General features: G+C 34.9%; 2 protein-coding genes across 20 annotated transcripts in view; one reads left to right on the plus strand and one right to left on the minus strand.

Moving 5' to 3' along the window:
* The window catches only part of Samuel (SAM-motif ubiquitously expressed punctatedly localized protein), a 126252-nt gene that overhangs the window by 109622 nt on the left and 124 nt on the right, over positions 1-16506 (minus strand). Inside the window, exons 1-3 of one of the 18 annotated variants that reach the window (XM_073968759.1) lie at positions 15976-16192; positions 14195-14388; positions 13779-14116 (exon numbers count right to left, since the gene is read on the minus strand). In XM_073968759.1, the coding sequence (XP_073824860.1) occupies positions 13779-13836 (58 nt within the window). In that variant the 5' untranslated portion in view covers positions 13837-14116; positions 14195-14388; positions 15976-16192. Of the gene's footprint in view, positions 1-13778; positions 14389-14557; positions 16423-16506 lie in introns of those variants that run through there. The other 17 variants (XM_073968758.1, XM_073968760.1, XM_073968750.1 and 14 more) reach the window with 17 other exon arrangements.
* Positions 1-16506, plus strand: part of LOC141394440 (uncharacterized) — a 326009-nt gene that overhangs the window by 6596 nt on the left and 302907 nt on the right. The gene's annotated exons all lie outside the window — the stretch shown is intronic.

The following is a 16506-nucleotide window of genomic DNA, read 5'->3' on the forward strand; positions in this document are numbered from 1 at the left end:
CTCTGCGTGGACTGCTTAAAAAAAGCTATTCAATCACTACTTCACAAGGAACAACTTCAAATAAATTTTGCTGGGTTATATCGGGTACGGTAAGAGAAAATACACATTTTTAGGCGTGTAATTTCAAAAATTTAAAAAAAGTTTTAAGCGGGAAAGAAGCAGACATCGTTTTAGGAATACGGAACTTAGTTCCACGCTGATCCCTAAAAGTTCTACTCCACTAAATTTGGAGTTTCATTTGGTATCTGAGGAGGATACATATCTTTCTATGTATAAACACTACGGTAATTTATTAAATTTTTTTCTTAAAGGCAACAATCCTACCTGCGTAAGAAAAAAAGATTAACAAAATATCTGTTATAGTCATATAGGGAGTTTCAGTGCCGATTCTTTTGCGTATAACGTACGCTTTGAAGTTATTGATGGAGCATGAGAATCACTAACACCTGCATTTGTCTATCATTTGATGTGAAAATTCGGTTCAATAACAGTTTTCTAATTACAGTATAGTTTCGATAATCTGGACACCACATGTTTTGGCGGTGTCCGGATTATCGAACATATTTTTGTGTTTAAATTATAAAATAAGTTAAAATTTATTCAATAAAATATTTTATTTAACATAAACGAATTCATACATAAATTAAATGCATAAGATTTTAAAAAATTAGAATTTGAAAAAATATATCATGTTCAGATTTTGACTACTTTAAGTCTGAGAACAGACTTCTTCAGTACACCTTCCCCCAATGACATCACCGGAATCACTTATGTCTATTGTCAATAAGGTGTAAGCCTTTCTTTCGTTGGATTTTCAGAAAAAAATTAACACCGTGATGCAATGATAAGTACTACCGCCTTCCACACTTCGTAGCTAACATACACACGATAGCTTGTAAATTTCAGAAAATCAAAAAAAAAAAAAATATTACCTTATTTTAAAGTAAAAGCAGCATAGAATATGTGGAACAATTTTCATTTCGGTCGGAGCAATATTGCCTGAGATATCAGCTTTGGAAAGGAAAAAATTATTGTGTTTTGTATGCAACATATGAGGCGCTAACAGGAAAATCTGGTTATTCATCGATAGATATCTTAATTTTTTTTACTCGTCTTATGAGCAGAATACGTCAGTTTTTAAGCCAAAAATTGAAAATTTGAATTTTTGGTCCACCATTTCAGTAAAATCTAATATTTTTTTTTTAAAAATCGTTCGACGAAGGACTGACTATATCTTTATGTTCTAAATAAGCCCACAAATGTGTATGACGATCGGTTAGTTAGCTTTCGAGCTATAGTTGGTACCGTAAGACGCTTTTACAAAAAAAGGCTTTCGTGGACGGCCATTTGTCACACAACCACATAATATTTTTCCACAAAAAAATCATGAAAATTATAGAGTTCTCTTCCAGATGAAAAAACAATCTACCAAAAAAATTTTTGTAGTTTTCTTGGAAAAAATCATGAAAATTGAGCTTTACTCGTTGCTCGGACTCTCTATAAAAAGTAGGTCCTATATCATTGAGCTAATAGGATTTTAAACGACAAGATTTGTTACCCAGAAGTAAAATAGGAGTACTGGAAAAAAATTTATTTTCTATTGTTTTAGAAAAGCCGTCAGGGGTTTTCAGAACTTTTGAGTCATTATCTCCGAAGTATTAACCCGTCCCGACAAAATTGTATCGTTGTCATAGGGGTAGCGAGAACAACCTGCTGCAACAATATCAAAACGACCCGAGATCGGTCTATTCCTTCGGGTAACTCCGACAGGAAATTTTAAATTTGGGTCGTTTTGAATTTAGAGCACAACAAGTGTTAACATTTGTCGCAAAAGTGTTATTAAAGGACAGGTCTCGGAGCCCTGATCTATGTCTGGATGCATTATTACGATGTGCAAAGTTTGGGCCTTCGAGAATTCTCGTGCCATTTGTCGCAGAGGTACCGGAAAGAGTGGATCGATATGGCCCATCTTCGTACTCAATTTGTTGCGAGGTGCGAATTTTGGACCAAATCAGTTGATCCGTTCGAGATTTATCCGGCCAACGGACAGGGCTCAATTGACTCCGCATTGTCTGAAACGTATTTTTGATCGTAGAGTCTTGCAGGTTCTGGAATAGAGTAATATATAATTTTTGTGATAGTTGAGTAGATAAATACTGTTTTATTAAAACCCCAATTTTCAAAGTTCAAACGGTTATGTGAATCCATGTTCAATAAAGCTTTTAAAACCTAATGTATAGGTTGACCCCACAGCAATATCTCATGTCATCATCTCTCTATTGTGTTTCTTGTGATGGGAAGTATGTACAATAAGTACAAATGTATGTATGCACGATAATGTCCATGAAGGTGTTTGAAATCAAGTAAATAAAGCCAAATACATGCCTACATAATTATGTATACATATATTCATATGTATGTACGTACAGACGTATTTATGTACATACCATACATCTTAACACATATCATAGTTTGACCACTGGTTTACCCCCGGTCCTGATAATACTTTGTTGATCTTTTCAATTCGAGCTTAAGTTTGTACGGTTGTCAGTTCAAGCGTCGCAGAGTTTTGCTTTTTTCTACATTTTATTTGAGCACGTACAAGACGCCTCGTCAGATTTTTAAGTAATTTTGTTTGTTTGTTGTTTTTTTCTGATTTTTGTTGTTATTGTTTTTGTTTCGCCTTTTCCTACTTACTACATACTTAATAAATACATACTTTGTTTCTGTTGTTGTTGTAGTTGTTGGCGTTGATGTCGTCGTCGTCGCTGCTGCTTTTGCTGTTGTTATTGTCGGGGTAAATGATCGATGAATAATTCAATGTAGGTACGCATTGAACTCAAAGGTATTTTGTTCAATACGCTCATACCCAACCTTCGTCTACCCCCTGAACCCATAACGCCTTAGATAGGTGATGTACACACGCATAAGTGCGCTTAAGATTTTTGCAGTTTCCAGTAACAAGAATTGTCTTTATTAGCCAGGGTGACCACATCTGTAGAGTCGGAGTCTTCTAATTATTAGTTAATGGTTGCACAAACTTCATAATCATTGGCCTTAGGTGTGGACAGGACTATATACTCTGACATCTCCATTCTTTGGTAGAGGTTAGATCACTCGGACTAAACAAGTTTAGCAGAATCTTTTGATTCAGCCTGCTAGTAAGCCGTAATGTGGGTGCATTAAGAATTCTACATGTTCTTTAAACAACAATGACCAAATTGAGAAACCTGTAATGTGGGACAAAAGTAGGGTACAGTAGAATCCGCATAATTCTTAATACATGGACATGCCAGACTGTGGCGTTTCCATCAGATGTCTGAAATATGTTCGAGAGTTAGGACTACACTTTAAGACGGGAATGGGCAAGCCATCGCAGCGACATAAGCATTCATGTTTGCAGCAAAAAGAAACGAAGATATTTTTACAAAAATTCAAATTTGAAGAATACAGGGACTTTGTAGGTAATACAGGCAGAGAAAAAATATTTATCTATTTTTGTCCCAAAAATATATTTGTTTTGTTCAAGCATTGTAATTGCAAATCTTTACTCCAAAAAAAAAAAAAAAAAACAACTACTTGCGAATTTCCGATATATTGTAAAAATCATAAATAATACCGATGGTAGGGACTATCATAATCGAGAATGTCTACAAAAACTATTGTCAGTCCAGAAAACCTGTTACTGAAATTTTTGATTTGATTGTATATAATTCTCATATACACTTTCCACATAATTGGTATAAATTTCACTAATAATATTACGAGTATTTATCAACACAATTCATGGTCAAGTTTTGTTGCAAATTATGGCCAGGCAGGTTTCCTCCCAAAACAATTTTCAGATTGTGCCGATATAACTGAACCACCAAAACACAAAAACAGAATGAAAAGAGGAAATAAATAAGAACAAGAGTCTCATTGTTGACATACATACAAAAAATAAATAAAATCATCCTGTCTCACCAATTTTTTTTCACCACGGCATCGAATACCTAGAGAATAGAATAAAATTGTTGGAGAAATAAGAATAATATTGTCCATTTGGCAAAAACTATTGTTGGATTTCACAAAAGCAATTGTTTTACTTGACAAAAACGATACTACATACGGAATCTAATAATATCTTTACAATATACATATATTTTGCTCTTCGAATATTGTTGGTTCAATCATATTTTTTTTCTCTGCGTATAGACTGCAACTGCAGAATTTTGCTACCGAATCGCTATACATAAGTTGACCGCCTTATGTTCCAGTGGGAGTTAAATAAATTATAATAATGGATGTAAAAAGTACACAAGGGTGTTCTCAGGAAAGTATCAAAGGCGGGCGGGGTCAACTATGTGATACCCGACACCACCACGATTCCAATAAAATGTGGCGACCATTTTTCTAGACCAAATTACGTCAAATACATGAAAACGGCCGAAAATATATGTATATGGGAGCTATGTATATACAAACCCGAACAATTTAAAAAAATGGCGAACTTATATACTCAAATCGGTCGAATATATGTATACCCAGCAAAATTTGAAGGAAGGGGTTCCATGCGATGACGTGATTTCATTGCATCTTTTGCTTTGGTTCAAACGAAGTCTTGAAAGATCCGACCTTTTCATTAGCATTTGAACCAATGCAAAGGAAGTCGTGAAAGATCCGATCTTTTAATCAGCATTTGAACCCATTCCATCGATCCAATAGAGATGAATTTTGTGTTTTTATTTATACACATTTTTCTAAATCTATATATATAAAAATGGTGTAAAAAATGTATAGTAATTCATAAAATGAGAACGGCTAGGCCGATTTCTGTAAAATTTTTTGTCAGTTATTCGCATTTTCGAGGAGAAGGTCTTTACGGAAGAAAATTTTGGAAAATCCCTCTGGAAAAGTCGGAAAATTGGAAAAATCGAAAATTGAGTTTTTGTATGAAATTTTATTCCTTAATAGCGAGACGAAGTTCGCCGGGTCCGCTAGTATGTATATGTTGTCGGAGACCCGAAATCACAACCAACGTTGTTAAAACTCTCGTCGTAATGATAATGTCATTGCAAAAGGTTGGTGAAAATGACATGCCAAAGCATTGGTGGAAATGACATGCCAAAGCATTGGTGAAAATGAAAAGCATTGGTGTAAATGACTTGCTTTCGATCCAAAAATGATTTCAATATAATCTGGTAAACTTTTTTCAAAACCAAATTAAGTGGCACATTTCAAATTTCATCAAAATTGGACACACACATAGTGTGATTGGTGCACCAAATACCTCGAATCGGTCGAACATTTACGATTTTAATATTTTTTGGCAAACTTATTTCTACTTCGATGACATTTTCCTAACTTTATCAAAATTGGACAGAATTTAGGATATGGGGCCCAATATCCAAAACTGGACCGATTCTCGCCAAATGCAATAGCATTATTCCTATGGCTAAAAAATTATTTTCCCCAATTTACAGCAGAATCGGACAATAAATGCGATCTGTACGCTGCAAACGGACGGACATGCATAAATCGACTCAGAAACTGGTGATTCTATGTATTTCCCTCAAGGGAACCCCCATTAATTTTGTATGTTACACACTAATGCACAAAGACGTAATACCGTAATACCACAACGCGGTGTAGGATATAAATACCACGTAGTCACACTATAACAACAATTCGAGTCTTCTTAATATGTTTCTGGGAATATCCCCGATGTTGAGCTTAGTGTTGCTATAATAGATAATTGATTTATTTGTTTATCCACCACCCAAAATCTTCATTATTAAACAAATATTAACCAGACAGTTTCAATAGAAAAGGCCGATTAAATTCCTTAATTTTAGCATTAAAAACATATCCTCCGCTTACATCCCATTTATGTACTATTTCTTATTACTTCACAGGTTTCTTTGTCGTCACTATTTATTCCGACTGAAGTTAATTATATACATAGAAGACGTTCATAATTAATGCCAGTATTGAAAATATGTATGTATGTATGTGTCAATACATACATATAGACGTAAAGCAGTTTCGCACAAAATGCATTTGCACTGGACTGTGTTGCATCGATTGACGCACCAAATGACTGACTGATTCTGGAGACATTAAAATTCTAAATGTGTCGGCGGTTAGCTCAGAATAGTCATTCCAACCATTATCATGGTCATTGTGTGTCGATACAGCACTTATTCGTCTGACATTGGGACAGGCCATCATACACAGGTTCGCTGATCATACTGCATGGTAATGGCGAGAAAAAAATATCTCACAAAATACCTACTGGCAAGAAGCTATCCTGATTCTTATATACGATAATTTGTTTTATAAAAATGTTTATATATGTATCAGTTTCAGGTAAATCATAAGAGTTATACCAAAAATGTTACTTCACCGACAAATCTAATCTGCATACCAATAACTAGTCCAAACAGACCAATCACAGACAATGTACTGAACTATAGAATGGACTAGGAATATATGTACATATGTACGTATACATAAGTATAAAGATCAAGCCACTTCATAGATTAATTATGGAAATCGTATAGAGACCAACCACAAGTCAACGCAATCGCAGTGGTACACAGGCAGCTTCGTCATCGTAATGATCGATCAGGGGTCATTGTTACAGTTACTTGGGTTATCACAATTTCTTCTCGCTCATTGTTGGTTTCAAAAATTCAAATTGACTTTGTGCTCCAGAAAACAAATTTCATCTTTAAGCTTTGCTGTGGCTCCCATTTCGTTAGCAGTTGCATCATTTGCTAGCGATTACGGGTGTGATCTTTGATTTTTAAAATGTCAAAAGATCAGCAAATATTAAATGGAATAAACCAGAAAGAAGAGAAGTTGAACATCAGTAGCGATATTTTATATGAAGCTGAAGTCATTGATAGAATATTGAAGAAGAATGCCAAATAAAAAGAATAGAAAACAGCATTCGACAGAAAGCCGAAATTGTGTGTTTAAGTTGCAAAACTATTCTCTACTGGGGCTTGTATAATATACCAGTTTAATATAAGCTTTTTATAGGTAATACAATGGCGCTTTGTTGTGTATATTTCTTTTAAAATAATTAATAATAAAAACGGAAGCAAAACTGCGGTGTTGGACAGATTTTAATTCTGATTTACCAAATAGTTTTTTACATTTTAGGTGTGTACGATAACTTTCCCAGCAATAATTACTCAGTCAGTTCCAGCAACCTCTCTCAGTGAATTTTACTCTCTCAAGCAAGATTTTCCCAGCAAAAATTTGCAAGTTCTCAGTTACAAAACTCTCTCCCTTTTGCTGGATAATTTTTTTATCGAACAGCATTCAGTAAAAATTTGTAAAAATTTTTGGGTTATCGTACAGACCTATTATCAGCTATGCTCGCCCATATACGTTAACGGAGGTACAACAACAACACACCCTCTCTAATGTTTGTAAAGCGAAAAATATTAAACAAATTTTAAGCATCCTGGGGTTTCTTTCATTTTCATGACAGCAGTAACTACTTCAAAATCAGCTGCCAAACCCATTATTTTACTAAGGGGATGTCATATGGAGAAAGTAATTCCGTGTAAGTACATTATTAGTATACATAATTAACCTAGAAAAAGTAAAAAATACAAACATACGTATCTACTTATTTAAAAGTAAATAAATAAGTAAATATTACACAACATCGAAAAGATAGCAAATAATAGGTGACCATATATTTATTTCATTATGTAAGCCATTATGGGTAAGGAATAATGTATGAAATCTATAGCAATGCAGAGGAAAAATTGTTATCGTAGTAAAATTTGTAGATTCTTGCAAGTTCTGAAACTGGCATAATATCGTTATCCCAGTACTGCAGATGTTCTCCATAGCAAAATCAAATTGTTTCTCTATGCTTTTTTGGGAGATAAACATTTGCTGTACTTTTTCACGTAATTATAATTTTTTAATACTTAAATGGAACAAATATTACTTTAGACATTAGTAGGCATGCGTTCATACATTCTCGCACCAGGAAAGTATTTTTGAGAAGAAAGGCCAAAATGTCCTAACCCTAATGTACATTTGTCAAATGGTAACGCTAAATCAAAACATAGACCTATATTGACAGATCTACCGCCTGGGAAAACAAAATGCAAACTTACAACCAGTTTGGTTGGAAATATGGTTAAAGCCCTAAAAGAACTCTGAAGGGTTAAATATTAGCCATAACAACACATATACTTATATATGAAATTTTGTTTTAATCTCTACTCTCTAACGACACAAGCTGTCAATTTCGATTCTGTTGGAAAATTTGAATCAAAACTTCAAAGTATATTTAAGGAAACAGTTCGTTTACTTACAATTTGTACAAATTGTTACTGGATGTTGTTCGTTTAGTCCATATTTACATTAGGTGATTTTCCTTGCGGCAATTGTCAGTTTGTTGGTGAGAAAGGGTGTTGAGAGGCAAAGGGTTACCAAATGCCTCACCCCTCTCTTCATCAAACTGACAATTGCCGCAAGGAAAATTGCCTAATGTAAATATGGACTTACTCTACAGTACAATGCAAAAGACCTAAGTCGATTACAAGAAGTTGCTGGACTTGTACAAATTATTGAGTAAACGAACAGACCTAGTATAGAATTACATTGTTACTTACTATTGTACGTACTTACTATTTGTACGTAAATAAAATAATAACTTACTATTTGTACGTAAGTCACGCTTAATCTCATATTTGTTGTTTTCAAATTTAAAAACAACAAGTTTAAAGAGGGATGTAGTTAAAATTGATTACTTTAGGGGATGGCAGAGAAGACTAGTTTCGTCCAACGCCTCTCAGACTTATCAGTTCTCTTAGTTCTTTGTATTGAAACGAAGAACCCTTCCCCAATTTTATGACGACTCGAGCTCAAGAATAAGTGTGACTGATGAATTCGTTTAAATGCGAATTCAACCGAAACACCTAAAATAGTTATGTGGAATAAGAACTAAGAATATATTTCCAAACGCACCCATCTTCTACTATGCTTCTCCAATTTTGGATGCCATGTTTTGTGACATCATATTCAACTTGGTCTTTGCATTGGAGGTTTGTCGTTAAATGACTCGTGTTCATATGTCGGTGGCTTTATTCATCCTCTTGCCATGGCCCAGCCAAGGCAATAGTTGCGTTTTACTATATCGGTGTCGGTCGGTGGGTACAGCTTATGGTTTGTAGACCGGGTCTCTTTTGTACTTATTTTTAATTCCACAAAATGGAAAGAGGTTTCCAAACACAAAATATATTTTTCTCTTTGTTTTATAACAATTTACATAGTATTTTTAATTAAAATATGTAAAATTTGCCAATATCGATCACTTTCTTCTGACATTTATTTTCATTTTAACAATTACTTTTGCAAGTAAACAATTATTCAGGTACATGATTATTTGATCATTTATTGTACGGATACTTATCAATTTATTTAAACTCATGACAATATTATGACAAAGATCGGATCTTTCACCACTTCATTTGCACTCATGAAAATTCGATATTGCTGGGCAGTTGACCATTTTTTACCCGATGAAATTTGTCTGGCAGACAGTGATAGAAGAAAAAGCCATTTAAGTTGCCCTTTTCAAAGAAATTACTTCTAGTTTTTCCACTTTTTGGGATGAAGGAATGCTTTGCAAGTTAAAATGGTAAAAATTGTAATACTGGTAGCCTCATTTGAAGCAACACAACTATAATTAACTAGTGTTTCGGTTTCTCATAAGCTGCGCAAGGAGCAACTCTGTCCACCCCTGCTGCAACGGTTGTTACATTTTACATTCAAAATACAAATTTTTATAAAACTTGATCTCTACTTTTGAAGGAGCTTAGTACAGAACAATTCCGGAGTTAAGGCCTCAGTACATAAACAGCTTGGCCTTCTTGCTTAAGGGGTTACCTTTACTTATCACTATCAAAAATTGTGATTTGTATGTAGCATACAACGATAGATCGAAAACGAATTGGCCGATAATTGGCCTGTTTGGTAAGCTTATTAAATACATAAAAATATTGTCTTTAGCGAGAATGATTTTTAAATTTTTTTTCCCGATTATTTGACAGAAAAAAATTTTTTCGTTAAAATCGAAAATTTGAAAGTTCACAATTTTTTAAAATTGATTTTTTAAAGTTCTGTTTCGATTAAAGACAAGATTATTAGGTTCTTAAAACGCCCTCAAAAAAAGCGAAGATCGGCCCATCCCTTTTCGGGCAATCGTTGGCACCGCAAATCGCTTTTACAAAAATAGGGTTTCGCAGATAGTCATTCACCACAAAACTGTGCAATTTTTTTTCAACAACAAAAATTCCAAAAGTAGTTTAAAAATTTTCTTTTTTAGATTAAAGAAAGAACAACTTAAAAATATTGGTAGTAGGAAAAATTCAAGAAAAATGAGTTTTTTGGTATGATCTTTGGTGAAGGACTAAAGGGCAAAGTTTCAATTTGGATCGGCGTTTTTTATTCCTTTGCCAAAAATGATTTAAGCATGAATGTCATTATACTCGTATACTATTCTTAGCATTTCACATAATTTACCACTTCCCTAAAGACAAATATCTCAGATTTAGACTGGTTTACCTCCACTCCCATTTAAAACAAGAAAACGCCGTTTGTTTTAGAGGTTTTTACCGGGTTAACCTTCTTTATCAGGTTTTATTTTCACGTACACGCAATGAAGCTGACATTTGAAACCCAGTGTTTTACTTCTACAGCTGATATTAGAACATTGGTGACGTTTTGTGTGGCTATTATAATTTTGTTTTTATAAAATAGTCTGGATTAATCCCACTTTTTGTTTTAATACTTTATTAAAACCAACTAATTTATTAGTGAAGAAAATTTGGTCTTGTTCGCCAAGGGGTAAGGAAGGGAAGACTATAACATCGAATATGGCCACAGACCCTCATCAGTTCCATTCTTCTTTTATTTTCGGACATGCTACATCGATGTTATTATTCAATAACTTCTTCAAGCTGATAGTCTAAAGAAGTCGTCTACTGTAGAGTTCCATTTCTTAAGACCTGTCTGATACTCGTCCTATATCTGGAATATGTTTACCCAGTCCGTAATTCTGTTGTTAAAGACGCCAAAAATTAACTTGGCAATGCAATTCATGAATGTGATTCCACGGTAGTTATAGACGTCATTTATGCTACCCATTTTATGGGTTGTAAATATGATGCCTATTCTAAATTCTTCAAAATCATCAGATCCATGTAAAATGTTAGTGTATATTTGCGTTAGAGCTTTCACGAAATTGTTGGTTAAGAGATCCGGCCTTCGCCTTGTGCTTATTTGATTTAACCTTCTCTGTCCAAAAGTGCGACACATATCATATTCGTCGCATAATACATATCCGCATTCATACAAGATGGATTTACTAGGGAAGCAATACCAATTCGTGAACCTGCATATGTTGACAATTTTTGAAAGGAAGTTTGTTACCCTCAGGGAGAACAAACTGCCAATTAGATTGGACAATATGTCGGTCCATTATTATTAATATCCAGATTCCAAGGTAGAACATGGGGCCACAACAAATCGTTTCCAATTATTTCAATTTAAAGCTAAAGTTTTAATTTCATTCCATGATTTATTCGCCTTCCTCAGTTCTTCTAAACCATTGTTGGCCAGCAGAGAAAAGAAACATAAATTCCTACGCACGCGTGCATAGGCTTTTGTGTGCTTGCGGGGACGTAGTTTGTGTGCGTTTAGCTTTGTGTGTAAAACTAATGGTGGTTGTTTGGTGTTCTGCTGCTAATTGCGTAAGCAGCAATGACTTGACCATCAGTGTTCTAAAACTAGCCGTCTCCACATTAGCACTGGTCTACCCTTACGGCGGCTACCTTGCGGGTTCCATTCAAGGGCTTCTTTGCCAATATTTCCGTCTTGTTTCCTTAGTGTATGACCAATCGATCGCAATTTCCTTAGTTTAATTTCCATGACCATTGGGTTTTGGATGCATCTATCGTAAAGGGATTGATTCGAAATCACATTAGGCTAATTCTTAAAATTCTTCTTAAGCATCTATTGACGAATGCTTGGGGTTTATTAGCGGTTCTTGAGGACATGTTCCATGTTTCGCATCCGTACAATAAGACTGATTGTACATTTGAGTTAAATATTCGTATTTTTGTACTATGTCTGATTTGCTATGATCTCCTCATATTGTTGAGTGCTCTGAATGCTTGTTTTGCTTTTCGCATGCGGCTATATATATCTTCTTCAGAGCCTCCAATCGACGTTAACATACTGCCGAGGCGATTAAATTCCTCTACTTCTTCCAAAGGTAGATATAATGATGTTCTTAGTTCTATAGATTGCTCTATGATAATTCTAAGAGTATATATGTGATCCACACAGGAATAATATTGTCGAAAGTCAGCATGCTGCATTCTTAGCTCGGGTGGAATTGCTGACGAAATTCTATCGTTTAGAACAATGCTGAACAAAGTAGTAAAAGAGGGTATTTAAGGGAGAATTAGTATTACATTTTTCTTAATGTTCCCTTACTTATATCAATTTGTTTTAGCATAAATATTGTCTATAATAGTTCATGAAACTAATTATTAAAAATAAAAAGTGCATATTCCAAAAGTTGTTGATGACTGGATGTAAGCTTAATTCGCTTGTATATGGGTCCGCTTTTAGCATTTCTGGTGCGAGTTCATCAATGACTGCTGATTTGTTGTTTTTAGGGATGATATGGCATGACATATTTCATTTATGGAAGGAGTTGTTGTGCATATGTCGTCTTTAGTTTCGTGATGCTCGCAATTGTAGATATTTGAATTCTGGACTGGGTGGTTTATGGACAGTATGTTGATGTAGTGATGTACCCATATGTCAAGTTGTTATTGGCGGCTTGTGTTGGAAGTACCATCTGGGCCAATTGATTCCTTAGCGTTTAATACATTTGTTTTTTTGGATGATGCTGCAGTCTCGGCTTGATCAGCAATGTTTTCTGCCCAACGTCCTTTGTCATTTCTGGCGCTTTTTTAACTCTCTTATCCAGCTCATTGTAATGTCTGTTTAAGGCAAGTTTTATTGATATTGTTCTAGTTGTATTTAGTTGCGACTTTATATTTTTCCGCTGTTGGATCCTAGTATCGTCTGATATCCAACATTTTCTGGGTTCTCTCCTGGCAGTTAAATGATCGGCTGCTGTTTCTAAAATTGTGGTGTTTGCCTTTTTCCAATATTCATCAATGTTAGTACTTCCAGCGAGATCCCTCGAGTATCTGTTGCGCACGGTTTCTTCTTTTGGTTTATATTGGTCCATTTAAAATACCAACAATTTTCGCAAAATTGTATTCACCATCGGAATCACAGTCGGACGGGCATATCTAAACCGACGTAAAATTTCATGCTGATCAACTTGGTTGGTTCTAAAATTATTATTTTTACGAGTTACAAACGAGATTACAAACTTAATATCAGGCGTTACTGTTTCAACTTATGTATTGCGCATCATGATACATAGTTTTAAATTGCTGTTTTTTAAGCCTATCTTTGCGTTTTTTACTTTGTTGGTATCTAACTAACTGTATATGTCATGTCTGACTTTCGTTAAGACGCGCTTTAAAAGCGCAACATATGGTTTCTGGACAAGTGCAATTTTATCCTACAAAGAGTCATAGTCCAAATGTTACAAATATGAATGTATGTACAACGGAAGTCTGAAAGATGAGGCACTTCTATGGGTGCATGTGTAATGGATGTGATTGATAGGTTTGGCGACATTGATTACTGTGATTTTTTTCTACACTTACCGGAATAGCACCACGATGGCCATACTACTACCGCTGTCTCAGTATCGACGTCCTTCATTATAGTCCATATTTGAATGTGGCCACATTCCAAACAATTCCAAGTGGAATGAACTGGACGGCTGATTGAATGATGGTTAACGGAAAAAATATCAATTGAAGACAATTTGAATTTTGTTGCTGTATCGAATATATCGTTTTCGTGTTGTTTTTACACTTCTTTGAATTTAATATTGAGAAGATACGAGAGAACTCTAATGAATTTCCGTTTTGCTTGGATTTCTTCTGTTTTGTATTTTGTGAATTGTTAGCTTTTTTTATTTGAATTTTGACACTTGACACTTGGGATTCACATTCATTTTAGAGTTGCCAATTCGGCATTTATACACAACTAATACAATCTACCAAAACTAAATTACCATGCCATGGAACTGGAGATTTTTTTTGCTGATTCCTTCCTATTCGAAGCGGATTGTTTTTGTATTGGTAATAACCACTGTTTTCACAAAAACACACACAGCTATAATTTTGTTTTAAATATTTGAATGTTTGGTATTGTTGTTGTCGTCGTTTTGTTTATTGAAATTAAGATCATTTGACATTTGCACACGATCTATAAACAATAAATGATGATTTCACAAATATGCACACAAACTATGTATACAAACTTATGGATGGATGGTTGGATATGAATGTGTATCGCAAAAAAAAAAACAAAACAAAAACAGATAAGGGGGAAGAACTCGAAGGGAGGAACGGGTCAGATGTCTTTTGTGGAGCACCGTTTCTTGTTTTAATAAAAACTTGATGTTTTGACAATCGTTCTTCAATTTACTTCAGCTTTTTTGCTTCTTCGACAATTCTTTTTCTCCCGACTTTTTTCTTTTATTGAAAACAAATACTATCTTGCCGCCGCGGACGCATACACATTGAGTGATGCACCCCGCTCCACATCAATGGGGGCGCACACACACATACGTGAATACAAGTGCGAACAACGTGAAAACTGGGAATGAAAAACAAAATACTTTATGAACGGTCAGAAGTGAGCAACAGTGAGCGTCAGGCCAATACTTAAATGTGACACTTTTTGTCTGTTGTTTGATTATTTTAACGTTGTTCGTTTTTCAGTCTGTCGGTCTGTCAGTCTCGTTCGATCCGTTCGTTCATTTGTCATTCAATTCTCTTTTAGCCGGTCAAAATTCAGTTGTCGTCGGTTTGTTGCTCGTTACCCTTCCTCTTTGCAGTTGTTAATTCTGTTGTTGTTGTCTTCGTGTTTTTGCTTTTGTTTTGTATCGACGAATATGTGCACTCTTGCTCGCATTTATCGCGAGGTGTTATGACTTTTTGTATGTTTAACCTTTAAAGCGCAGTATTAACCGTCGCGCCATAAAGTTCGGAATGTATAGATTTTTTGTTGTTGCTGTCGTTTTCATTTTGTCGCATTTGCTTGTGGTTGACTTTTAAACTTGGTTTTGTTTTACTTTTTATATGACTTTACCGCTGCTGCTGTTGCCCTGGCTGACTGTTGGTCGTTAAGTGTGTTTGTGTCGACGACTGTTTGAGGATGAAATTTGCATTCATATTTTTGTTTTTGACTTTTCGCCTGTCTCTTACAGTCAGCGACGGTCGACTACTGTCATTTGTTTGTCAAATGTCTTCAGGTTGTTTAGATACTTTTATGCGTGTGAGTTTATTCGCAAGTGTATCCGCGATTCGATTTTAAATTGTAGTCGTTACACTTGTTGCCACTCAATTAATGGGAATTTCATTACAGAAGGCGGCATGAGGTTGTGGGGGTGTTCTCAAATAAACACTGCGCGTTAGCAGCACCAATCAAGGAACATACAAAAAACACACCACAAACAACAAGCAACCCTCGCTGATAACTTGTTGAATTTTCAAAGGTTGTTGGATGTTGTAGGGGTAATTGTTCTTACTACTACTGTAGTTGTTGTTGTTTTTTGCGTAATCTCCCAGTTTACAGTCACGTGCTTCGTAGTTTACTTTGTTTTATTTTTGTTATTATTGCTGTTGTTGTTATTCTTTTGGTGTCTTTTCGTCTCAGCAGCACCAATTGATAAGATAGAGATTCATTTTCACATTTCCATACCGAACTTTTTTTTTTTAATTTATTTTTGTTTATTTTTTTTTTTTTTTTTTGTGTGATCGTTGACACTGGTTGCTTTATTTCACTCACTTCAGACATCAACTCATAAGCGAGCACATTTGTATGACTGTTTTGATCGATTTGACTATAAAAATATCGCAAAATAATTTCATTATAACATGTACAAAAACAAGATCAGATTCTTCTTCGGTGTGTTTTGGCTTATTTGAACTTTTGCGTTAATGTTTTGCCGTACACTCCACCGCATTATACACGCTCTCGGACCCGCATACTCTAACGTACTAGAGAACACCATAAGCAGCGGACAAAAATAAACCCCAACCTCAAGCAAATCAACACAATGTGTAAAAACTGTCATAACCATAGCCGGCGTTGTCGTTTCGTAGACGTTGCCGTCGAGACCTCGACGCAACAGCGTTTAACGTTGAACGATAAGAAAGCAACAAAACACAGTCAGCAAACTAAACTGTTGCTAGTGTTTGCGTTGGAGATAATAAACAAAATAAAACAAGAAAACATAAATATGAACTCAAAATCACAGATAGAGGGAAAGAGCGACGTTAATTTTTTCTGGCTCTTCATTCGTATGTACGACCCGAA

The sequence above is a fragment of the Musca autumnalis genome, unplaced genomic scaffold, assembly GCF_047663935.1.
Source record: "Musca autumnalis isolate F117 unplaced genomic scaffold, ASM4766393v1 scaffold_2, whole genome shotgun sequence".
Taxonomy (NCBI): Eukaryota; Metazoa; Arthropoda; class Insecta; order Diptera; family Muscidae; genus Musca; species Musca autumnalis.